Source organism: Canis aureus, chromosome 20 (assembly GCF_053574225.1).
Source record: "Canis aureus isolate CA01 chromosome 20, VMU_Caureus_v.1.0, whole genome shotgun sequence".
Taxonomy (NCBI): Eukaryota; Metazoa; Chordata; class Mammalia; order Carnivora; family Canidae; genus Canis; species Canis aureus.
The window spans coordinates 10,027,232-10,053,250 of NC_135630.1; the positions used below are offsets into that span (position 1 = coordinate 10,027,232).

A 26,019-nucleotide genomic window follows, 5' to 3' on the forward strand; every position below is an offset into this window, starting at 1 on the left:
ATATAGTTATCTTATATCCAGAAACTTTCCTATTACTATATATATATATATATATATATATATATATATATATATATAGGTTCTCTTGGGCTTTCTATTTAGATAGTAATGTCCTCTATGAATAACAAGGATCTTTAAAAACTAATTCTTATGCTTTTAATTTCTTTTTCTGGCCTTTTTGTGTTGGTTCAGAATTCCAATAAAATATTGACTAGGATATGTATGTGTATATTTAACTATATATGCATACATAAAAATAATATATAGAAAAGATACAAAATTTATAATTTTTAGCATCCAACTAATTACATAATTTAAAATTTGCACTTATTTTTCTATTGTTAAACTAAGTTTATATGATTTAGGTAACATGATTTGATCATAATGAATGGTTAAATACATTATTGAGTATAGTTTACTAGTTTTTAAATGATTTATGTTAATACTTTAGCATGTATTTATCTGTGTTTCAAGTAAAACTGAATCCTCATTTTCCTTGTTTTTACTGTCCTTCTATATTTTGATATCAAGATTATACTAACTTAATAAAGAGAGTTGAGATTTTTTTTCTCTCTTGCTACTTTGGGTAACAGATAAAGTATGTGTTTCTTTGAAAAATATAGATTTTTCCTATAAAATCACCAGTATGTTTTTTGTTCATTTGTTATACATGATTTTTTAAATTGCTAATTAGTTTCTAACTATTAAAAAATTCAAAAATTCTATTCTTGAGTGATTTTAGTGATATAGATTTTTCTAGAAAGTTGTTTCATGTGATTTTTCAGATGAATTTGGTTTGAATTTGTACCACTTTATTAGTTTTTAAGCCTGTATTTTGTTGATAATTATGACCCTTATATTTCTTTTACAAAGATTTACTTTACTTTGTCTGGTTTTACCTTAATCCATCCTGTCAAAAGTACATGTAGTTTGTCAGCTTTTCATAGAATCATGTTGTTTCTTTTATTTGTTATCATTTTTATACCGATTTCTATTGCTTCATTATCTTCTTTTTTCTACCTTCTTTGAGCTGTCTCCAATGTTCTTTGTTAAAAGTGTTGTTATTGTTAAAATAGGTATTCATTCATGGTGATTAAATATCAAATAGCACTAAAAAAGTATATAGTGGAAAGTTCTTTCCTACTCTGACCCCATCTGGTCAATTTCCACGTGAAGATTTTATACAGTCATGTTTATGCATACACCCATATAATTATTGTTCTTCCTTTATTACTTAATAGTGTATATATTTTAGAAGTCCATGTATATTGACATTAAGAAATTTGCAGGTTTTGGGTTTTTTTAAATAGCTGGCTTGTTTAACCATTCTAGTTTGGATGGGCATTGATGTTTTGAAACATTTGCTGCCACAAACTATGAAACAATGTTAATATTTTACTGTATTTAACTTATCTCTCTTTACACATATTTTTGCTGAACCATTTGGAAGTCAATTGCATACATCATGAAATATACCCATATATATATATATACCCATATATACTTTACATACATCTCTGAAGAAAAATTATTTTCTCCCAGGTAATCCTAATTTCATTATCACACTTAAGAGAATTAAGAAAAATTCCATATATTATTTAAAACACAATTCTTATTCAAATTTCCTCAGTTGTCCCCAATATATTTTTTATATCCCTTTTTAAAAATCTGAACTTGAATTATGTTTCACAAATTACCTTAGGTTATAATATCTTTTTAATTTCTTCTAATACAGAACAGTCCTCCTCCTGCCTTTTTTTATATCACACTGAATTTTTTAAAAAAGCGTAGGCTACTTGTTAAAAAATATTCTCTGATTATGTACATTTATGATTTTTGGGTTAGAATTCTATAGGTAATATTAGATTATCAGTATTGGTTGCATCAATAGGCACTATTGATGGTATCTACTTTGATCACTTAATTAAGGTAGTGACTGACAGTCACATCTCTGTGTTATAAAAGGTCTGTTTGCTTCTTTGAAAATTATAAATAATTTTTGGAGAGATAATTCAAGCTTATGCAAATATTCTCTTTTTCAACAAGGTTTTAACCTGTGGTTTTGAAACTCATTAATTATTGATCTGAATCAATTATTGTGTTGAATTGAAAAATAATTGATTTTCTAATTCTTCACTCCTTTTACATATTAGCTGTGATTCTTTAAAGAAAAACTTTCATTTTTTCCTGCCTCTCCCTTCTCTCTTTTTCCCCTAGGAAAACTATACTTATTTTTTTAATGATTTAAAAATTATTTTAAAAATTATTTTTCTTTCCAATCATTATTTTTCATGATGCTCAAATTATTCCAAGTTTGGACAATAAGAGCTGCTTCAAGAAAGCTTCTCTTCTTGACCAGCTCTACTTATTATTAAGCATATCCTTGATTTATGGAATTACATTTCTCTCAATATGAGTGGGCCTGAGCATCTTTTCATATGCCATTTGTACTTCCTTTTCTGTGAAGAATTTATTGATATCCTTTGCTAATTTTCTGTTGGGTTGGATATCTTTTTTCCCTATTGATTTGTATAAAATTTTTAAATTTAAACAATTTTAATATTTTGCTGTAATATTAAATAGATTATCACCATTTTCATTTTTGACTATGATTCTTTTGCCACACAGATTTTAAGTTTTAAAATTTGTATTCTTTTAATATTATCATTTTTTAATGGCTTCTGGATTTTGTATCACTTAAATCTTCTGCAGTCTTAGATTCTACAGGAATTCTACTATGTTGTTATAGGACTTCCATAATTCTATTTTTACAGTGATACCTTGGATCTATTAGGATTTTATTTCTGTTGTATGGTGTGTAGGACTGATTCAACTTCTTGTATTCTCAATGGCTATCTTTCCTCACTTCATTATTGAATAGTTCATATTTTCCTCTCTAGTTTGAGATGATACTTTCATCATTTGACAAAGTTCTGAATGTATTTGGGTCAGTTTCTGGGTTTTGTATTCTGTTCTATTACTTTGTTTTTAAAATACTGATGCTTCGAAGCTTTAACTACTGAAGAATAAAAATACATCTTGATAGTAAATGCTCTTATTTTTCAGGTAAGAAACAACATTCTCATATAATTATAGAATTACCTTTTCTTGTTAAACAAATTTTTGGCATTTTCATTTGGATTGTGTTCTATTTACAAATTAATTTAAAAAGTTGACAGCTTTATATTAGTCTTTCTATCCAAGGACATAACATACCTTTTTATTTGCTTAAGCTGATTTTTTTTTTTCAAGCTGATTTTTTAAATACAGGCTTTCCCAATTTCTTGTTAATTTCAGTCTTCAGTTTTAAATTCGTTATTGGTATTATAAGTAACATAATTCTTTTTTTATTATTTCATATAATTGTTTTTATATATAAACACACATATATATGAAATCTGCTTTTCTATTCATTTGTTTTTGTTACCTTATAACACTTTGATTATAGTAGGAATTTTTCATTGTTGTTGTTAAATGTTTTGTTTTTGACAGGTAATTATAAAATAGAAGTTTTTCCTTCACTTTTTCATTTTTTTTAATGCTTGAGTTCTTTATCTTATCTGATTGCAATGCCTAGTTCCAAATAGATAATCTGAAATGATAATGGTGACGTGAATTTATCTTATTCCTGACTTTGAGGAATGTTTCTAGTGTTCCCAAATACCAAAGAACTTGCGCAAGGCAGGGCATCCCTTTTCAACTGTGTTTTCTTCTAGTTCACCTCAGGGGAAAGTCTTAGTAATTGCAATACAGCAGCCTGACAGTGGCTATTAGTATTCTACTTGGCACTAGTGTTGGGGTCCTTCATGCTATTTGACAGGTGAGTGAGTAAATTACAAATCTCTTTCTTAGAGTTTGCTTTCTAGACTACTTTCAGTATCAACCATCTTTGGTCATATTCTCCAGAAAAATACTGTGCGCTGAAGAATCACATGCAAATGATCTACTAAAGAATGCTTTAATGACTACTGGTAAGGGAATACAGAAAGCAGGTCAGGGAGGATAAAGAAAGTAAAGATACAATTTCAGGTAAAATCCCAGCCTGTTCCTACAGGAAGAATTCTTAAGTCTCTTAAATAACTTCTCTAAGAAAGGAATTATTTCATGAAAATTCAATAGGTCTTACATGTAAAATAAATGAGGCCTAATTTTTGTTTATTGTTATTGTTGTTTTGATTATTTGGGTCAAGCATGTCCTTGATTACCATTTTAAATTGTTATTCAATTTTTCTATTCATTCAATATTTTTATTTCTCCTTGTGCCATTTCAAATCCTAATATTTGTTTTCCACAAATATGTCCATTTACACTAGATTTTCATAGTATTTGCCATATAGTTGTCTATTATATCCCTTTATTATTTAAAACCTGTCTAGCTTTCCAAAATATTTCCTTTTTTTATTCTAGGTTTAGTTAATTTCCTAATGTTTCCTTATTCACTCTTGTCAGACTTTTATCTATATTAGTCTTCGCAAATAATTACAATTTGCTTGTGGGAATATTTTCTATTGCCTTTTTGTTCTTTCCTCACTTCTGGAATTATCTTCTTCCTTCTTTGAATACAGTCTTTTGCTTCCTAAATTTTGTGTTGGATATTTGGCTTTTTTGCCCTAAATTTTTCCTATTTTTAATTTTTTAAATAAAAAGTGTAATTCCAATATAGTTAACATACAATGTTATATTAACTGTAGGTGTACAATATAGTGATCCAACAATTCTATGCTTTACCCAGTGCTCATCTTGATACATGTGCTCTCAATCTCCTTTACCTATTTCACTCATCCCTCTTTCTACTTCCCCTCTGGTAATCATCAGTTTGTTCTCTATATTTATGAGTCTGTTTTTTGGTTTATCTCTTTTTTATTTTGTTCCTTTGTTATGTTTCTTAAATTCTGCATATGAGTGAAATCATACAGTATTTGTCTTTCTTGGACTGCCTTATTTCACTTAGCATTATACCCTCTAGATGCACCCATGATGTGGAGATGACATCATTTCATTCTTTTTATGGCTAAGTAATATTCCATTATATAATATATATAATATTATGTATATACTATATCATATATACCACTACATATATTAATGTGTATATATATTAATATACCTCCTCTCTTTTATCCATTCATCTATTGATAGACATTTGGGCAGCTTTCATAATTTGGCTATTGTAAATAATGCTGCAATAAGCATAGAGGTGCATATATCTTTTTGAATTAGTGTTTTCATATTCTTTGAGTAAATGCCCCGTAGTAGAATTACTGGATCATATGGTAAGTCTATTTTTAATTTTTTGAGGACCCTCCATACTGTTTCCCACAGTGGCTGCACCAGTTTGCATTCCCACTAACAGTGCATGTGGTTTCTTATTTTTTTGTTAATGTAACTTATAGTTTTACATTTTTTCTTTATTTTTTTTTACTTTTTTCTTTATTTATTATTTATTATTTGTTATTTATTTATTTTTCATTTATTTATTTTATTTATTTATTAATTTATTTATTATTACTTTTTTCTTTAATTTTATTACTTTTTTCTTTAATTTCCAGCAATTTGTGTATTTTCTCATGTTTCTTCTTTAATGTAAAGATAAATTGATAATATATTTTTAAATTTCCAGTCATGCAAGGTATACTTTTTTAGTTTTATAATTGTTATTTTTAATTTTGTTGCATTATATTAAAAGTGTGTTAGTGTCTGTGTTAATTATTTGGAACATAATGGGGTTTCCTTTTATTGTAGATATGGCTTCTTTTGTGAAAATTTCATATATACTTTAAAATAATCTATATTTTCTATTTGATGCATAGGAAGTTCTCTATAGAGCTACTATCCGAAGTTTATTAATCATATTCTTCAAATTTTATATTGTTTTGCTTATTTATCTGCTTGATCTGTTTTTGAGAGGGTATCATAAATTTTCAACTGAAATGCTTATTTTTTAAAAATTGAATTTTAACATAAATACAGTAAAGTGTCAAAATACAAGTGTACAACTGAGTGATTTATCACGAAGTTAAAATACTAATGCAATTACTACCCCCTATTTATGTGTGTTAAATAGCACATTACCAGAACCCTAGAACTGCCTTTCTGTCCCCACTCAATAACTAGAATCCAGTTATCTCCAAAGATAATCATCAGAGTTCTTACCCCATAGAATCATTTACATTAAATATGTAAACTCAATCATATAGTATTTTATTTTGCATTATCTTCTAATATTATTGAGAGTACTCCATATTTTTGTACATAGATATTGTTCCTTTTTTATTTTATTTATTATTTTTTAAAGATTTTATTTATTTATTCATGAGAGACACAGAGCAAGAGAGAGAGGCAGAGACTCAGGCAGAGGGAGAAGCAGGCTCCATGCAGGGAGCCCAACGTGGGACTCGATCCCGGGTCTCCAGGATCATGCCCTGGACTGAAAGGTGGTGCTAAACCGCCGAGCCACCCAGGCTGCCCAGATATTGTTCCTTTTTTATTGTCTTGTTGTATTTCACTGAATAAGTACAACAATATATCTATCCATTCTACTGTTTATGGATATTTGTGTTATTTTTGTTATTGGACATTATGAATAAAGCTACTATGAATATTTTCATCCATATCTTTTGGCACATGGATGTGCTGCATTTTTTGGTTTATATTCCTAGGGATGGAATATATTGGTCAAAAGGTATGTGTCTATTTAATGTAAGTAGATTTTACCAAACAACTTTGCATAAAGATTGCAACAATCTATACTCCCAGCATCAGAGTATAAAAGTTCTAGTTGTGCCACATTCTTTTTTTTTTTTTTTTTTAAAGATTTAGTTACTTATTCATTCATGAGAGACACATAGGGAGAGGTAGAGCCACAGGCAGATGGAGAAGCAGGCTCCCTGCAGGGAACCCGATTCGGGACTCGATCCCAGGACCCTGGGGTCACAACCTGAGCCAAAGGCAGATGCTCAACCACTGAGCCACCCCAGCACCCCAGTTGTGCCACATTCTTACCACTCCAGGTGTTGTCAATCTTTTTATGTGAGCCATTATCATGGTGAGAATTAATATCATATTGTGGTTTTAGTTTTAATTCTCCTAGTGACTAATATGGTTTTGCAGTTTTTATAAAAATACATTGGCCATTTTATCTAGTGTCTGTTAAAATTTCTTGCTGACTTTCTGTTAGGTTGCCTGTCTTATTCCTATTGATAGGTAGGAATTTATTATTTATTCTGGATATGGGATCTTTGTCAGTTGCAAATACTTTCTTTTATTTTATGGTTCGCTTTTACAATCTCTTAATCATATCTTTTGATGAACTGAAATTCTTGATTTTTTTATATATTTCAATGTATCTCCCTTTTATGATTGGTACTTTGTATGTCCCTTTTAAGAAATCCCTGCTTACACCTATTGAAGAATATATTTTATGTTTTCTTCTAGATCAGCGACGTATATTAGAGATAGAGTGTGAACCAGATTTTGTACCATAGACATAATTCTATTTATTTATTTATTTATTTATTTACTTACTTATTTGAAAGAGAGAGAGAGAGAGAGAACACAAGCAGAAGGGGCAGAGGGAGAGGGAAGGAAAGAGAATGTTAAGCAGACTCCATGCCCAGCACAGAGCCTGACACGGGGCTCCATCTCGACCCTGAGATTGTGATGTCAGGTAAAATTGAGAGTTGGACACTTTAGGGACTGAATCATCGATGCCCCATAAAATTTTAATTTTGAATAGCTATGTTAAAAAAATAGAATGAAACAGGAGAAATTAATATGAATAATACAATTACTGACAAGGGTTTTTTGTTCTTTTTCTAAAAATAGGATTTCAAATTCTGTGGCTATTTTATACTTACTGCACATCCTAGTTGGAGTAGCCACATTTCAAATGCTGACGATCACATGTGTCTAATGACTATCATTTATCAGCCCATTTTAGAAGCTTTGACGATACACCATTCACATTTGGCTCTACCACCCATGTTGCTGTTTTCTGGTGTGACACGAGGTACCATACCTAACAAGAAAACTATGTAGCGTATGGGATTGAAGGAAGATCTTCAGGATCTAAAGCCAATCTGAGGTCCCTCCTTAGGAACTAAATCAGGCCTTGATGATTCTGAGACTTTGAAAGTGCCTCTCACCTCTGCATATTCTCTTTTATTTCACGAGGATTTACTCAACATGGCAAGGCACCAGTTGTTCTGGGTCACATGTTTACAACTTCCAATAGTTGAGAAATGATCAATCTAATCCTGTTTAGTAATGTCCTGGCTCAGGTCACATTCCTTATCCATGGCAGCCAGGAAAAGGATATTTTTGGCCAGGATGTTACATGCCCATATTTATAATCATGGAACAGAAATTATGACCAGAAAAGGGAAGCCACCACACTATATCACATCTGGTCCTTTCATAAGATACTTTCAGAGAGTGGAGGTGATCCCTTATGCACAGAGGGCACTAGATAAATATTTGTAAATAGCACTCATCTGACAGGAATGCGTAAAATGAGGTCTGAAGCAAGGGGAAGGATATAAATGCACTTGCTTAGAATTCATTTTTATGATACACAAATATTTGAAGACTGTAAATTCTGAGTTTATAAGTTTAGGACTGTTGATTATAGGGGTTTGTTAACATTGAAGGTAACTCAACATCTTCTTTGTAACCTGAATTTTCTGCAAATGTGTGGATGGTTGGGAGAGGTATGTGTGTCTTTGGGGACTAGGTGTGGCTTTGCAGAATTTTTGAATATGACTCTCTTACGGGATTGTACTATTCTTTTGGCCATTAGTGAGACTTCAAGTTTTCTTAAAAAATACTGTCTTAAATACTGCAGAGAAGGAGAATGTTATTTGGTATTGAAAGAACATTGTTTCTTCTTGTAGAATTTATCTCACTTCCTGTCTGAGTGGGGTCCTTAGTCTCAATTCATGAGTTTAGTCATTTAGCACCAAATGTAAAATCGAAGTGTGGTTCCATGTGAGGTAAGGATGAAAAGTTACTCCCTGGGATTTCTAGTGTTCTACTTTTTAACTTCTATTTCTTCAGCACTGACCTGTTCTCCTTTTAGGGAAACAGAGACCTCTCCTCTGACTTTTATGAGGGGAAGGACACTAGAGGGAGAAGTGAAGAAGAAGCTTCTTTTAGCTTCCTTTTTTTTTTTGAGGAGTATCAACACGATTGAATGAGGGACCCCACCCATTTTTACTTTATGAAAAGCATAACAACTGGGAAAAACTATTTATTTTGGCTGTATAAAAACCCTAACTTGGGATACCCAAAGCAAATTATCTAGGATTTAGGTGGATAATATAAAAAGGAAATGATAGAGGCTCAACTATTTGGATGGAAGAGCATGGGTATCGTAGAATTTTCTCAGGTGCCAAAATAACAGAAATAGTTCTAATCTTCTCTGAGCCACTTTCCCAGCGAGTGTTTCTTGGTTCCTCGTGAAGCTCCCACCCACCTCATTCTCACTTCTCACACATAGTTTTTTTGTTTGTTGTTGGGACATTTAGAAGTGTATTTAATGGGATTTGTAAGTATAGCTGCAGGGTAATAATGTTCCATTCTTGTCACTGAATCTAAAACCACCTATGACCACAGCCCTAAGTGATATATAGGATTCCTTTTCTTTTGGTATTTGTTCTATAGACACTAGATTAAGAAAGTTAGTAGGGTTTGAAAATGTTTTATCTTTCTTACTGTTTTAAGTAAACATTTTAACCTTAGCTTATATTTCTAATAAATTTTATTTTATTTTATTTATTTTATTTTATTTTATTTTTTAAAGATTTATGTATTTATTCAGGAGAGATGCAGAGGGAGAAGCAGGCTCCCCACAGGGAGCCCGATGTGGGACTCGATCCCAGATCCTGGGATCACACCCTGAGCAGAAGGGAGATTCTCAACAGCTGAGCCACCCAGACGTCCCTCCAATTCATTTCAAATTTATAATCATGATATGACAATAGTTCATACACTCCAGAAAAAAAAATCATATGTATTATCAACGCCTTCCAAAACTATCATCCTATGCATTCCTTTTCAAGTTTTTGGTATACGCACAGTTTTTTATGTCCTTGTAAGCATTGCTTAATTTTGAAATGAACTTTTTTTTGGTAAAGTCAATGAAACAACATGCAAATGAAGATTTTGTATCTTTTACTTGGTTCAGGAGATCGCCTAGAGCCGACGAGAATCAGAAAATGGCTATTTTCTGGAGTCACGGTGATTTTTACATCCGTCACACTCAGGTGATGCTTTTAAATACGCATATATTACAGGTTCCAAGAAATAGTTTTTGTTTTTTACTGTTGAGTAAGTCTCACTGTTGGCATGTGCAGGACTGCGGCTACACAGGCTCATTCTAGCTCTGTAAATCCTAGATTTGACTCTATTACTCAGAGACCCAAAATTAAAAAAAAAAAAAAACTAAGCAGGAACTCTTATGAAATCTTAAAATCTTTTTTGCTGTGAACAATGCAGCTTTTTTGGGTTGTGTTTCATTATCAAAGCAGCTGCGTGTGCGATGTTTTACGGGTGAGTTAAAAAAAAAAAAAAAGCAAACTCCTTTACAAAGCCGTGATCATTTCCTGTTTCATTTTTCATTTTCTCTTCGAGTGAAGCGCTTTTGTCCCTCTCTAGGAGTTGCTTTAAATCTCTGGGAAGGTCTGTTCCGAATTTACTACTTCTGGATTGGTTAAGATCCCTTTTAAGTGTGTGCTTTGTTCTCTGAGAAGCTTAGGTCAGTTGAGCAACATGCTGCTAATGTTTAAAAAAAAAAAAAAAAGAGCTGAGTAATGCTGGAGCCTTCTCATGTGGCTGATGCAAACCTGGAGAATTTGCATCATCATTAAGCTGGAATAAGTTGGTGTGACAGGCAGGAGCTTAAATACCAGCCCATGAGGAAGCGAGCGGTCTGTAAGGCTAGGGCAGCAGCAGCAGCAGCTCAGCAGCAGAGCTAGTGGGAGGTAGGGGAGGAGCGGGAGCACCATGAGCACACAGGTGTTTCTGAGCAGTAATTAGATAGCTGGGAGGGGGCAAAGTACCCCCTTGGAGTCCTTACCTGTGCACCCAGTAGCACTGAGACAGACAACCTGCAAGCAGAGAGGAAGAGATTTGGGTCAGTCCCCCCAAGAGACACCAAAGTTGAAAGTTGGGGGGGGGGCTGTTTATTTTTTCCCCTCTGTTTCACTTTTCCCTGAGTGTCACTACCATGGTCAGGAAGCCTGTGGTGTCCACCATCTCCAGTGGAGGTTACCTGCAGGGGAATGTTAATGGGAAGCTGCCTTCCTTGGGTGGCAAGGAGCCCCCTGGGCAGGAGAAAGTGGTGCTGAAGAAGAAGATCACTTTGCTGAGGGGCATCTCCATCATCATTGGCACCATCATTGGAGCAGGAATCTTCATCTCTCCTAAGGGCGTGCTCCAGAACACCGGCAGCGTGGGCATGTCTCTGGTGATCTGGACAGTCTGTGGGGTCCTGTCCCTGTTTGGTGAGTGCAGCTTCTTCTCTGGGGGGGGGGGGGTGTTGCCTGTGGCACTGGGCGGTTGGCTCTCTGGGAAAGCAGAGGGTGGTTCTTCATGAATGTTTGGAATGAACAACACGGGCTACATCAGATTTTCTGAGGCTTGCTTCAGTTTGAGGGGACCCAAACACTGTCCGCTCCTGGCAGGACCCTGAATGTCCAGTTGCTTCCTGCTGCCCTCACCCTCTTTTCCTGGCCAAGACGGACTATTTTCTGACTTTCTCTGGGGTGGTGAGAGCCAAGGCTGACTTCTGATGACCCAGGAAAATACAGGCGAACTTTCTGCACCAGGCAGTTTGCCTAGTTACGCGCCTTGGCAGCTGGCACGCTGAATGAAACACCTGTGAAGTGAAAGCCGGCATGGCCTATTTAGACCCAGAAATGAGTATTCAGCAGAAGTGTTACGGTGTTTTTATTGCCAAAACAAACCTGGGGAGGGGTGAGAATGGGGTGCAGTCTTTTTTTAACTTTTTCAGTTGGTGTGCTTGTCCTGCCATGATATTTTTTTCAAAAGTCCTGCCATGATAATATGTGTTGGTGGCACATAACTCGGTTCCTGTGATGAGTGGGACTATTGCAAGGGTCCGAGCATATTTCTTTCTTTTTTTTTTTTTTTCAATCTTTCACCTCTTCCTAACACCTGTAAACTTTTGCAATATAAATAGTAAAACTGGAATTGGGTGTTAGCTTGCCCTGCTTGCCCAGATCTGTTTCCTTCATTTATAGTTCGCTTGGTCCTCGGGGACGTAGATACCTAGTCCACTTGTCCACTGAGAGTCTGAACAGACCTAGAGGTAGAAGTATGATTCTCAATTATGCTTCAAAACCTAGATCTCTTGTGTGGATCTGCTGTTAATAGCAAAGAGGTAATAAATACCTTTCATGGGGTGGGCAAGTACTAGAAAGTTACCTGAGTTGGTTATAAAGGTGACAAAAACTGGTGGATGCTGAAAAAAAAATTAAATTTGACTTATACTATGTGGTAAATGAATAAGACGTATTTATTTGCTCTTTTGTGGCAGGTAGTGTGTTTTAATGCTGAAAGGCCCTATTCTTTAAAGGTACTAATACAAAGCTAACTCTAGGGTTAAGCGTTTACTCTTGGCCTTACGTGTACCAATCCATTCATTCTTAAGGCCTTGTGATGTTTCAGTGAATTACTTTGGGTGTGCATCTAGAGAACCCACATTTCCATTATTAGGAAGAAGGTATTTCAAGTAAAACTTGTTAAAACAAAGCCTTAGTATAGAAAGATCTGTAGGAGAATTATTTTTAGGTTTTTACAAAGAGTTTGTGGTCTATAGGGTTCTGGTGTATACATTGAGACTTTGTGCCCCTCAGTCTTTAATCTTCTATAAATACTTGGTAAATTGAGAATAAATCAATGTCTAATAGGAAAAACCATAACCTATTTCCTGGACTTTTCATACTTACATACATGCAGCTCCCACTGTGTAATTTGATGTGTGTACACAATAAAAGGTTCTTCAGATATGGTAAAGGGGATTGTGCTTAGGATTAAACTAGTTAAAATGCTACTGTACTATGAAAATATGGTTCTGTGCGAGTAATTCAACTTAAGCAGACACTCAGGAAAAAAAATTAAAAGGACTAGCTAAGGTTACACTTGAGTTGGTATCCTTTGATTGCTAATCGCAGGGAGCATACTCCTATATTAATCTACTTATCTGTATTTACATTTTATTTGTCATTTAAGTTCCTAGGAGCTTTTGACAGGAGCACCTTCCTAACAGGAAGCAAAGCAAAATGTAAGGAAAACAAATCCTTTCTCTCAAAACTCTAGAACTCTGGGACTAAGAGTAAAGAATCTGTATATTTGGTTTACAATTTTTTTAAAAGCCAGGGTCAATACATGGATTTTTACATCCTGTTTTGAACTTCTTTCATCGGGGTAAAATGGTTATGGAGCTTGAGACTTTTAAATGAAACTCTCATTCCTCCAGAACTCAATTTAAACCTAGGGCAACCATCCTGGAGTTTCAGCAAAGCGTACACAGGTCTAGGTATTGATTCTCTGGCAATAAATTCTGAGGTACTTAAGACTTTCCAATAACATTTTATATTGGAAGCTTTTTTTTTTTTTTTGGCGCAGGCTACCAACGTGGCAACTGGTTTCCAACAGAGTGAATTGCAACTAGTTACGATTCATTACAAATAGGCCAGCTATATATTAGTGATCCTCAAATATCAACCTGCAAGCTAGTTACTTTAAAATCACCTGTACAAATTTTTAAAATAATGTATTTCTTTGGATCCCTCTCTTGGAGAGTCTGGACTTCCTTGGTAGAGAACAAGTGTGGGGTATGGCCTTAGAGTCTGTTCTTTGTGTTTAAATAAAACAATTTACTTCCAGGTGATTCTGATACAGAGCTAGGCTCAGGACTAGGATTAATGACACTCAGATTTCACTGAAAATCCAAATTTTACTCCTGTTGGACAGCTCTGCCTGAAGCTTTACTGATCAATAATAATTTCCCACACTTGTAGTCTCTGCAGTAGCTCCTCCCAAAATTGTGTTCCATTTGAGTTCTTGGTAGTATGAATAGAATTTTTCACATAGTGTCAAGATGTGTTTTTTTTTTTTTTCAATTTCTTGACAGTTCATTGCTCAAATAGTAAGTATATTTTGTGAGGAGTTCTCTATGTATCAGGCCCAGTACTGTCCTTGGCACCCATTATCCCATGTATACACACAACTCCCTTATGGGGTAAGAATTGAGATCTCCATTTTATAGAGGAAGAAATGTAGGTTTGGGGAGGTTCTAGACCTTGTTCAAATCCATGTGAATTGTATTGCTGAGTGTTAAAATTGCTGTTTATCATGATTTTTACTTAATATACATAACTTATAGCATCTGTTTCTAAACACTATGTTGTTTCAACTACTCAGAAGTGTGCACTTCAGAAAAAAAAAAAATCCAAGAAAACCTTTTCTAGAAATAGAATATTGGGGTCAAAATTCATTTTGTCGACAAACCATATCCTACAAATTAAATGTGTTCTCGTGAGGCCTAGAGTCTATACTTTTCTGAAGAACAAATAAATCTTGTTAAATCTGATGTGCAACACAAATATCATTTATTAAAAAGATTCTTAATATAACGAGGTCAATTTGAGATAATTCCTTGTCTTGGTGTGTAGTTCCTTTAAAAATAGGTTAGTATGATTGGCACCTGTCTTCTCTTTTCCTCAGGGTTGAGATTCAAAATTCTTAATAGTATGATACTATTTTAGAAGTCTGTCTTTACCATTTCAAATAAAATTATATTGTTTGAATACAATGAACTGAATCTCAAATATGAGGAAGTTATAAGGGGATTTGGTGGCTTCTAACAATCAGATGACTGTTTTTTCTCTTGAAATAAGGACCTCATTCTGACCAAATGATACAGTAACATAAACATTATTGTATCAGTTCTTCTATTGGATGAGTTGGTAATGTGTTAATTATGTACCTTTTTACTATGGACATTTCACAGGAGCCTTGTCTTATGCTGAATTGGGAACAAGTATTAAGAAATCTGGTGGTCATTATACATATATTCTGGAAGTGTTTGGCCCATTGCCAGCTTTTGTACGAGTCTGGGTGGAACTGCTCATAATACGGTAAGAGCATATATTAAAAAAAAATTAAGGAAAAATAAATCCACTCATTATACCCTTCTTTAAATCATCTTGATTATTTTTGACTGATCAGAAATAGGCATGTCATGTGACCATGTTGTAAGCATGTCTATTTCAGGATTTGAAATCTGTGATAAAACACTTCTGTCAATTAATGTTTTTATTTATTTTATTTTATTTTATTATTTTATTTTATTTTATTATTTTATTTTATTTTATTTTACTTTATTTTATTTTATTTTATTTTATTTTTTCAATTAATGTTTTTAATGCAGTTTTGTCACTGGCAGAAGTTCTCCATCCATGCCAGATTTGTAAAGTGTCTGATTTTCTTTAATATTCAATCATTCACTAACATTTCTAGAAAATATGTTGACCTGAAAGGATATGGAGCATAAAAAGCTACCTTAATAAATCATACCTTTTGACTGGCCAGGCAAAATTAAATGTTAAGCCAGTAGTTGGAGTTTTTCTTCTTGTGGATTGCATCATCATTTAACTTCACTCAATTGTGACTAGGAAACTTCTGTGCCTAACAACTTAGTGTGTCATTGAGTTTACTACTTTACTAAAGGAAAAAAAAAAAAAAAAAGCCAAACCTTGAATGACTCACTTCCTCTTGTTAAGCAAATCAGTGAACTGTAATGGAAAAAAAAAATTATATTGTTGTAAGACTTGTTCTCCTTTCTAATTGTCTGGGTTTAAAATCAAACCAAAAAAAAAAAATAATAAAATAAAATCAAACCAAATAGTGCTAAGTCACTCTGAATAGCAAATTTCCTTTGCCTTTGTGGGAAATTTGTGATGTCATATGTGGAGTTTAGAGTATCACAGTTCCTTAAAGCTAACTCCTACCATAGATGTGACTTGCACATTCTGATTGTAGAGTTTAACAGAAATAACTGGAGAAACTTGCTCTTACTGTAAACTTATCAGACATACACAGCTGAGAGTTCCTGTGAGCTTTTAGCCTAATATTTGGGGCATAAGTAGCAAATGCAGACCTAGTAAGTATTGATTTAACACTAGTCACGATATTTATAGTTGTGGGCATCTCTTTTTTAACAAGAAACTTAGAGTAGTATTTACTTCTATATGTCTGTTCTCATACTAGCCTATTCTGCATGATTTAAAACTTGTTATAGTGAAATAATGATAAAGAAGTATTCTGGACCTTTTCTAAAATCTGGGATTTGCCTGGGATGTATCACCTGCTCTTTTTTGGTTTATCTGGATATTACTTTTCAAGGGTTAACCTAAATCCTATCTTTTCCACAGTTAATTTCCTGTTTTCGCTAGTTTATATTTATTTTCTCTCTTAATTCTTCTGAAAAAAAAATGCAGTCTCTCTTTCTTACTTGACATTCAACATGGTATCTTGTATTCTTACTTAATATTTCAGGTGTCTATGTTGTTTCCTCCGTTAAAACTCCAGGCATTTTAAATACATAAAATGTATTTTATCTCACACTTTTTTAAACCATTATACTCCTTAATCAGTATCCTGAGTATCATAGATAGTAAATTCTTTTTGAGCAGCAATGTATTTGTTGCATGGCTTTGGCTGATTGCTTGGCATTATGATAAGCATGATCACTCTGTTCAAAATAGCACGGATACAGTGCTCATTCACTTATTTTTTTCATTCCTTAAACAGCTGCTGAGTGGTGCGTGGTAAGTTAAAGAGATCTAAAGTAGTATGAGCCTCAATACCTGTACTTAAAATTATGCTTCAGACTTGCCAGGGATAATCTGTAGTACACAGATTTCAAGAAAAGAAATATCATATATCAGTACATAGTGGGGATCATTAGATTGAATTCACATATTAACCATATATTCAAATAGTTACTGGGTTTATACTTAGGATAGATACTATATCAAATACTGGGGATAAAATAGTGACTAAGATGGACATAGTTTGGAACTCATGGAGCTCAGGGGCACATGAGGGAAATAGTTATCAATCAAGAAATCACATAGTAAATATAAAGTTGCTACTGTGATAAGCAGTGTGAAAGGGAAGCCATGAGATTCACTAAGAGAATGTACTTGGGGAGCTCTCACCTAGAGGGTTAAAAGAATTTCCTTGAGCAAAAATAGATTGAACAAAGATACGGGGTATAAAAAAAAAAAACTATCAATGAGTTAAAGGGGCTTCAGGCAAAAGGTATTCAGCTCCTTCTAGTTGGAAGAAGCAAACCAAAAGGAAGGGAATGCTTAGACCAGATGGAGCCATAACTGAAGGGTTTTTGCATATCCTGAGCATGTTTTGAAAGCACTAAAATGACATGATCAGATTTTAATTTATACATTAAAAATTTGCAAGTGATGAAGAATTGGAAAAATCACCTTTTGGGGGTAGAAGAAGAGAGGGTCTTTAGGAAATGAAAATCAGAAAATGTATGGTGCTTTCTAGTATAAGCAGGGCAACATTGGAACATAATAGTTGTTAGTTTTCTGACAATCTAGGTATTGAACATGGGCGCTGAGTAACTATGAGAAGAGAAGCTGAGAGCAAAGATTGGCAGGAGAAATTATATAATTCTATGAACTTGCCTGTGTATGGAAAGACTATGCATTTGTATAGAAATATAGAGTCACATGTCATTTTCTCATAGAAATATTAGAAGAATTAGAGTAGAATGCTTAGTTACCTATTTTACTATAGACCTGAACTTATTTAATTTTCTAATCTCATGCATGTTTTCTCAATTGTATAAAATCACAACAGTGTTTTTATTTTTCAACTTATACTCTGCATTTAAATGTTTTTATAAAATTAAGAATAATTACTTGGCTTGTCAAGTTTTTGTTGTACCAGAAAAATAAGAAGAATACAATGTAAGGACAAAAGTGTATATTTGCAATGAACACTTATTAATAATAATTTTTGAAGTTGAATTTTGTGTTCATTTTCCTGACTGTGCCCCCACTCATTCGATCTGCTCCCTTGACCCATTCATGCTGCAGCTGGAGTTTAGTTGTTGACTTATTGGGAGGACTGCTTCTTGTAAAGCCCAGCTTTGTCAAGATCTCAATAAACTAGATTTTTAAGGAAAAAAAAAAGTCAAATCCAGAAGAGCAGTGACAAAATTGATAGCACAAAGACTTACTTCCATGGACATGGGAAGTTAAAAATAGCCACTGAAGTTATAGGCAATATTTTCCTTGGAATGTCTATGACAACCTACTCAAATATGGAGTTTGGAAAATTATAGACTTTTATTTATTTATTATTTATTTATTTATTTATTTATTTATTTATTAATAAAATATTTTATTTATTCATGAAAGACACAGAAAGCCAGAGACACAGGCAGAGGGAGAAGCAGACTCCATACAGGGAGCCCGATGTGGGATTTGATCCCAGAACCCCAAGATCACGCCTTGAGCCAAGGCAGATGCTCAACCACTGAGCTACTCAGACATCCCTAGACTTTTATACTTAGCATGTTCTTTATGTTGAATAACATTACCTCAAGTTAGAGAAAGTTCAGTAAAGATGCTACTTATATTTTCCTTTGTTAACCTAATTTTTTTTCCAGCCCTGCAGCCACTGCTGTGATTTCTCTGGCATTTGGACGCTATATTCTGGAACCATTTTTTATTCAATGTGAAATTCCTGAACTTGCAATCAAGCTTATTACAGCTGTGGGCATAAGTGAGTATCACTGGTACAAATATGAAAAAGAAAAAAAAGCAAAATAATTGATGACAAAATTTCTGTAGATTTTTTGCATGATGGGATTGCTGTTCACATCATGCTCTTTTGGTGTTCAGTTCCTTGCCCAATTTGTTTCAGAAAATAAAGAAAAGAATGAGGATTCAGAATGATCTCTGGTATTACATTTTATGTCAGTTTACACTGGGTCAATAGATATGATGGCTAATCTTTTGATATAGGCAAACAAAAACCACTTTATTAGTAAAATAATACATGAAGAGAGAATTTTACAGACAAAATCCCAATTATTTTATGGAGTTTTGAATTAGAAATTATCCTTCCTCCCTGATAATATGTTGAATGATAACTCACTTATCCTCATAGAGTGCTCCTCACGTGTTAGGTGTGTATGTTGTACTCAGACATTTTATAATGTTAGCAAACTGTCACTCCCAGTGTTACAGTTTTTGCTGTCCATTGATGGTCATGATAAAAATCTGCTTTTAATATTTGATTATTGGTAGCACTTCTCAAAATAGGTCTCCATATTAGGAATTTGTTCATTTTTATCAATGTGCTCAAATACTAGACATTTTTTTAAAAGACATGTAAAAGAGGAATATACACAACATTACATAAGTGGTATGAAGCCAAACCTTTGAATATTATGGAAAACAATAACTTAATTCTAGATGCTAATTGAGCCAATTTTAAGAATCAATATAATCATGTTTGATTAAGTTCTATTTGGAAATGGAAAATGACACAGGAATAACTGAATTTCATACCTAATGAAAAATTTTTCATTTATGTATCGTTATGGTATTTCAATAGAACACTGAACAATGCACATTTACTGGTAGGGAAGTGAGTGGCTTGTTTGCAGGAAATAACTAGGAATTCGACATAAAAATATCTCTAGTGTAGATACATATATTTTGAACATAGGTTCATTCTGGATTTTCTATCTTATCTACCAAACATGTACACACCATTATCCTGTGAAATCTTTAAAGAAAGATTTCTGAGTTCTGAAGGGGTGATGGCAAACTTAACTCATCATGGTCCCTAACGGACACTACAGATATGAGACTTAGGGACAAATCATCAAAGCTTTCCACACTTCAGTGTTCTTACCTGTAAATCCTGCAGAGTCTCATAGGGTGTTTTGTGAAGAGTAAATGATATTAGCTGAGACAACAAACATATAGTATTTTGGGTGATGCCTGCAATTTATTAAGAACAAATTACAAATAGTAGCTGTTTGTGCTCTTGTGGGAAAACATCATTTGAAGTTCCATGAGACCAGGGGCTCTTTCGCTGCTATATGTCTAGACCTTCACATGGTTTTTGTGTGGTGTTCGTGCTCAATAAATATTTGTTGACTCACTGATTTTGTGAGAAGACTTCTAAGAATTTTTCTCTAGTAGAAAAATATACTTGTTAAACCTGGAGGATTACACATCTCCAGTTTTCTCAGTAGGACAATGGCGGTAAATGAAATAGAGTTTGTTCAATGTGATCTTCAGATCTAATACCATGAGCTTTTGTGGGATGAACTATATTAGCATAGTAGTTACAGCTCTGGCTCTGAAGGCAAACAGCCTGGAATTGAAACTTATTGTGATAATTTCTTAGTTATGTGATTTGGAGCTAAATATTAAACCTTCTTAAGCATTACTTTTATTTATTGGTAAAATATCTGCGAAAATATAATCTGTCTTGGATGGCTGCAGAAAGATGAAATTACATCAGGTTTTTAAAGCCTTAAGCAAAGTGCCTTGCCTGTAGAAAGTTCTTGATAAATCTGGTATCCCACTAAGGGATTGGACTAACAGGCATTATTATAACCATGATATTTTTGTCCCTAAAATGACTGAGGCAGAATAGTAGCATGATTATTATATTCAAAAAGGAGATGGAGGTAATGTTTTTGAGAGATTTGTAGATTTACAATAGGAGTTTTAAAAGTTATCTCTAGTGTAGGCATGTGTATTCCTCAATTTAATTAAAAGAATTAGCAAACTTTCAGTAGATTTTATGTAAACGTTTACAAGTTCACAAATACTGCCTCTTTGGACTTCAAATGAGATGGATAATCATGACATAGTGCTATTTTGGTAAGGTCTGGATGGCTCTTTTTCTTTATCTCAATGCTATTAAATATTTATTTATTTATTTATTTATTTATTTATTTATTTCCTCTGGTTGAGAACCCTTGCTTTATATCCAGCCAACTGTCTTTTCTTTTTAAAGATTTTATTTATTTATCCATGAGACACACACACATACACACACACACACACACACACACACACAGAGGCAGAGACACAGGCAGAGGGAGAAGCAGGCTCCAAGCAGGGAGCCCGACGTGGGACTCGATCCTGGGTCTTCAGGATCACACCCTGGGGCAAAGGTGGTGCTAAACAGCTGAGCCACCCGGGCTGCCCCTATTAAACTTTTTGAAGGGAAAATTTGTATTTTGGAGGAGAGAATGGAAACTGTTAAAACCAAAATTTTAGTACAGTTATAGGTAAAGCTAACTAAGCAAGTTGTGCTTAAGCAAACTCCTGTAGTAGAGATTGGTGATAGAATAGGTCACAAAGCCTGAGTAAATCTTGGATGAACGTAGACATCTTCATCATTTTTGCCATTAATTATAATATTGGCTTACAGATTTTGATGTTCTATTTGCAAACTTGAGATTCTGAGGCAATCCATTCCTACAATCCGAAACAGTGAAAGAGAAAACAAGGTATTGTTAGGACTCAGTGGTAGGTAATATAAATCAGTGGCTTACCTGGGAGAGTGAAACTATCTTCTAGAAGGATTTAGCTTTACTGGAGCAAAAGGGTGGACATGGAAATGCAGAAGGAGAAATTTACCTGGGGGCAAATCTCTCTTATTCTGTGTTGTTGAAAGTGAGTATGGTGATTTTCTGCCTGCGAAGGGTGGAAGGTTAGTGAGATGTGGAAAATAGAGTTTAATGGCACAAATTGCTTCCATGTCTTCCTTGGGGAAGGAAACAGTTTGTGATAGTTTGAAGTCTCTAGTTCAAGTGTAGAAGAAGAGCAAACCTGAAGGATCTTGTCCTAATCAAGTCACAGAAAAAAAGGAATTTCAAGCTTTGTGAAATGTTAACCAGTCACTTGAGAAGTGACGATGGGTTAGGAATAGGAAGTTACTAAATGCTAATTTATCTGCACTTTGTTGAAAATACTTGATATCATTTCTGGCAATTTAATAAAGAGAAAAAGTTTTTGCTTATGCAGAATCCTGTTCATTCAGGTAAACATGGCAGGCACAGGGAAATCTAGCTGGGAAATCTTATCTTTTCACATTAAGTGTTCTCCTCTAGCCCCATCTGGACATCACACCTATGCAACATGAGCAAGTTTCACTGTCCACGTAGCTTTGTAAGCATTGAAGGATGCTCAGTCCTTACAATGGTATCCAGTCTTTTGTTCTGGTCTCCTGAAACTATTCCCTATACAACTATACATTTAGATGGCAGAGCATTATAATAAAAATACTTTTTTTTTCAAAATATGAAATCTACCTCGAGATCCATTCCTAACAATCTCTGAGTCTCAATATCCTTTCTTGATTAGTGTTTATGGGTGAGTAAGGAGCCCCAGCCTGCTTCTCATACCTTGTGGGAATAATTAAGAGGAAGCAAAGACAATCACACTTGTGACTATATTATAAGAAAAAAGTAGGGATCCCTGGGTGGCGCAGCAGTTTAGCGCCTGCCTTTGGCCCAGGGCACGATCCTGGGGGCCCGGGATCGAATCCCACGTCGGGCTCCCAGTGCATGGAGCCTGCTTCTCCCTCTGCCTATGTCTCTGCCTCTCTCTCTCTCTCTCTCTGTGACTATCATAAATAAATAAAAAATAAATAAAAATAAATTTAAAAAAATAAGAAAAAAGTAGCCAGTTCCATTACTATATCACTGTTCTTACTTTTCCCACATTATTTTCCTGGTGTCATTGAATTACATGAAAGAGAATCAAGGATTGGTTCTGGGCTAGGATTTCGAATATAGCCTGTGGAGTGGTTTTGCCCAAATATTCTGAAGTCTGGCTCCACCTCTTCCTTTTCGACCACACCTACTTTACCAAGACAATGAATTCATAGGTAGAAATATATGAACACTGAAAAACAATAACCATATCCTTCAGGGGAACAACAAATAAAATGTAGGATCAAAGTATCCTAAAATCCCAGCCAACATAAACATGAACCTTGGCAGGGAGGCAGAGCCACCAGGAGTTTGAGAGAACTAGTGAGATCATCTATGTCTTTGGAGCTACTTCCTCATTGTTACCTGTGAGCTAGGGGTAAAAGTGTGGACTCTAAAGTCAGTTTACCTAGGCTCCAGTCCTATCTTTATGCTTACCTGTGTGAATATAAACAAGTTAAATACTATCCCAGGGTTCAGGTGGCCATTTGAAGAATGCAGACAATGATGGTGACCCCAACATAGAGAGACGAGGATTAAATAACATTATCCATATAAAGTCTTTGTTCAATGTCTGCCATTTAATAATCCTTCACAATTATTTAATGCTCACCATTTTTATTCTCAATATCGAGATCCTAGATATAGACCATCTCTCTTTTTTAAAGATGTTTATAGCTGGAGGTGTTTATCCTCTCGGAAATCAAGAAACTCAGGAAATGAATGCTAACAAAGGGAAAGGTAACCTAGGCAGCTGTTCTAAAGAACTGTGGAATGAGGGACTTTAACTCACCACATAGCATCCCTACAGCATCCATATATTTTATCAATTTAGCATGAAGCAGTCAGAAGTCAGAAACCAGGGAGAACCTAAACCTGGGAGGACAAACTAATATATCCAAGCTTAGTAATCTTACTCAGCAAATCCAAAGACAGGCTTGAATTCTAGAAGTGCAGAAACACTTGTTGGTCCTTCAAATTTCCTAAACAATCCTCTTCAGAAACAGCTCCATTCAAATACGTATTTCTTATCTCCCGGATTTATACATATAGCTTTTGTGGTTGTGTTTCAGTTCTTAGAAAACTGCACTATAAATAAGTAAATAAAAATTCTATGTCCCTGTATTTTATTTTGGTAAGGAAAAAAAAACAAAATTGATATAAAGAGTTTTTAGCATGTAAAATTTACAATTATTATTCAAAGGAGGTAAAGCTAGGTAGGACCACAGAACTTACTCAGATTTCTTTTATTACAATGTGGGTAGTTAGTCTATAAAAAATAGAGTAGATATTATTTGTTGCAGAAACTCAGAAACCCCGCGCATTTAGTGAATCCCAAAGCCCCTTTTCAATATTGTTGGATAAGCTACATATGTAGACTTAAATTTCTGTGTAAAGACACGAGATGAAACAGCACTTCTAGTAACTTGAGGAACTTTACCGTGCATCTGTACTGGCTTCCTTGTTACTTGGTAAGTTGTATCCTTCAGGGTCATTTTTGGTGTACCAAAAAATGAGTGTAATGTCTGGATATTCAGATAAAGTGGGGTTTTGAGAAACCTTTAAGAGGAATCAGTTTTAACTAGAATTTTTACTTTACCTGCCTGAGAGGAAAGCAAGGTAAGATTATCAATTTATAATATTTACTGATTTTGTCTTCCGTTTTTCTAAGAAAACTTTACAAAATAGAAGAGAAAACCCCCGTATGCTCATTTTTTTCTATTTCAACAGGCATTAAGACACACTCTGTTTGAAAGTAACAAATCCTCTTTCTTCTCAATTATAGAAGTTCGCCAAATATGAATGCTTCTTTGTCTCTCCTCTCTCCTTTCTCTTCCTTCCCTCCCTCCCTTTCTCCTTTCTCCCATCCACCTTTCTTTTCTCCTTCCTCCATTTCCTTCCTTCCTCCTTTCTTCCTCCCTTCCTTCTTTCTTTCCTTCCTTCGTTTCCTTTTTCTCTTTCTCTTTGTCCTTTTATCCTCTATAAAGAGAAAAATTGGGGAGTACTTTCAGAAATAGTGTTTTAGGTTTTAGGAGCTCTATTTAAAAGAAAACAGTGCTCTTTTGTTGGTAGTAGGAACATGAGTCCAATTTTTTTCAGGCCAATGCTGGATCTCCTTAACTAAAAAAATCATGCTTTTTATATGATGACTCATTTATCACAGAATCATTTGCATAAAAAAGGAAAGAATAAGTGGATGATGAAGTGGAGAACAGAGTTGCATTAAATTATTTTCAGTATGTAAGTGCTTTATATTGGAGAAAGAAAAAGAATTTTATTTTTTATCCTTCCTCTGATAAAGTAATGCACTTTGCTATTAACAATAGCAAATGCTATTAACAATAGTCCTGCCTTTTAGCTTCAAGCACAGGTAAAATATTTCCCTAAGCCTCCCGTGGAGATTATTTGGGGTTCCAGTCTTCCCTGATCATTCTCAATCATTACTCCTTTGAAACATTTCTTCATTAGTAGCCCCCTAATTAACTTTATATGGGATCTTCTGATCCCTTATTTTCCCATCTTTGACTTTTTCAAAAATGAAAATTGTTGTATTGATTTTTCACTAAAAATACTGCATGTCTGTTATTAGAATTATTATATGCAGGAAAAGAAATAAAAATAGAATATTCAGTATTCTATCATCTATAGATACCTTCTATAGATGAAGTGTTTGTTAGTGTTTTGATAAACACTCTTTCAGATTTTTTCCCTTCATTTCTTTCTGTCTTTGTGTATTCATCTATCCATCCATCCATCCATCCATCCATCCATCCATCCTTCTCTCCGTAACTTGCTGTACTGGTCAGTAATATATCATGAACATCCTTTCATGCAATACATATTTAACTGTATCATGATTTTAAATGACTGCATAGTAAATCATTAAAAAGATATACCTTAATTAACCTTCCTTTAGAAGGCTTCCTTTAAAAAATTAAAAAAAAATTTGCTTGCACTAATTCTAAAGTTCTAAAATGAGCTAGTGATTATACAAGGCAATGGAAACTATGAAGATAAGGGATGATTGTATAATAGGAAAACTTCCTATTGCAACTAGAACGATAAAAACCGTGTTTTGTTTTGTCCCCTGAGAAGTATGTTCATACAATTGGGTAATTTGTTTAGGAGGGATATACTTCTATAAAAGTAAAGCTTATAGATAATAACTGCAAATGTCAGGTATGAGCAGCTTTGGGTAGGGATGAGGGGGT

The 26,019-nt window shown here is 34.1% G+C and overlaps 1 protein-coding gene across 2 annotated transcripts in view; it reads left to right on the plus strand.

Moving 5' to 3' along the window:
- The first annotated feature begins 10,647 nt into the window (after positions 1-10,647).
- Positions 10,648-26,019, plus strand: part of SLC7A11 (solute carrier family 7 member 11) — an 83,421-nt gene continuing 68,049 nt past the window's right edge. The window contains exons 1-3 of one of the 2 annotated variants that reach the window (XM_077861017.1): positions 10,648-11,501; positions 15,035-15,161; positions 18,728-18,843. In XM_077861017.1, coding sequence (XP_077717143.1) covers positions 11,225-11,501; positions 15,035-15,161; positions 18,728-18,843 — 520 coding nt within the window. In that variant the 5' untranslated portion in view covers positions 10,648-11,224. The remainder of the gene's footprint in view (positions 11,502-15,034; positions 15,162-18,727; positions 18,844-26,019) is intronic. The other variant, XM_077861018.1, reaches the window with a different exon arrangement.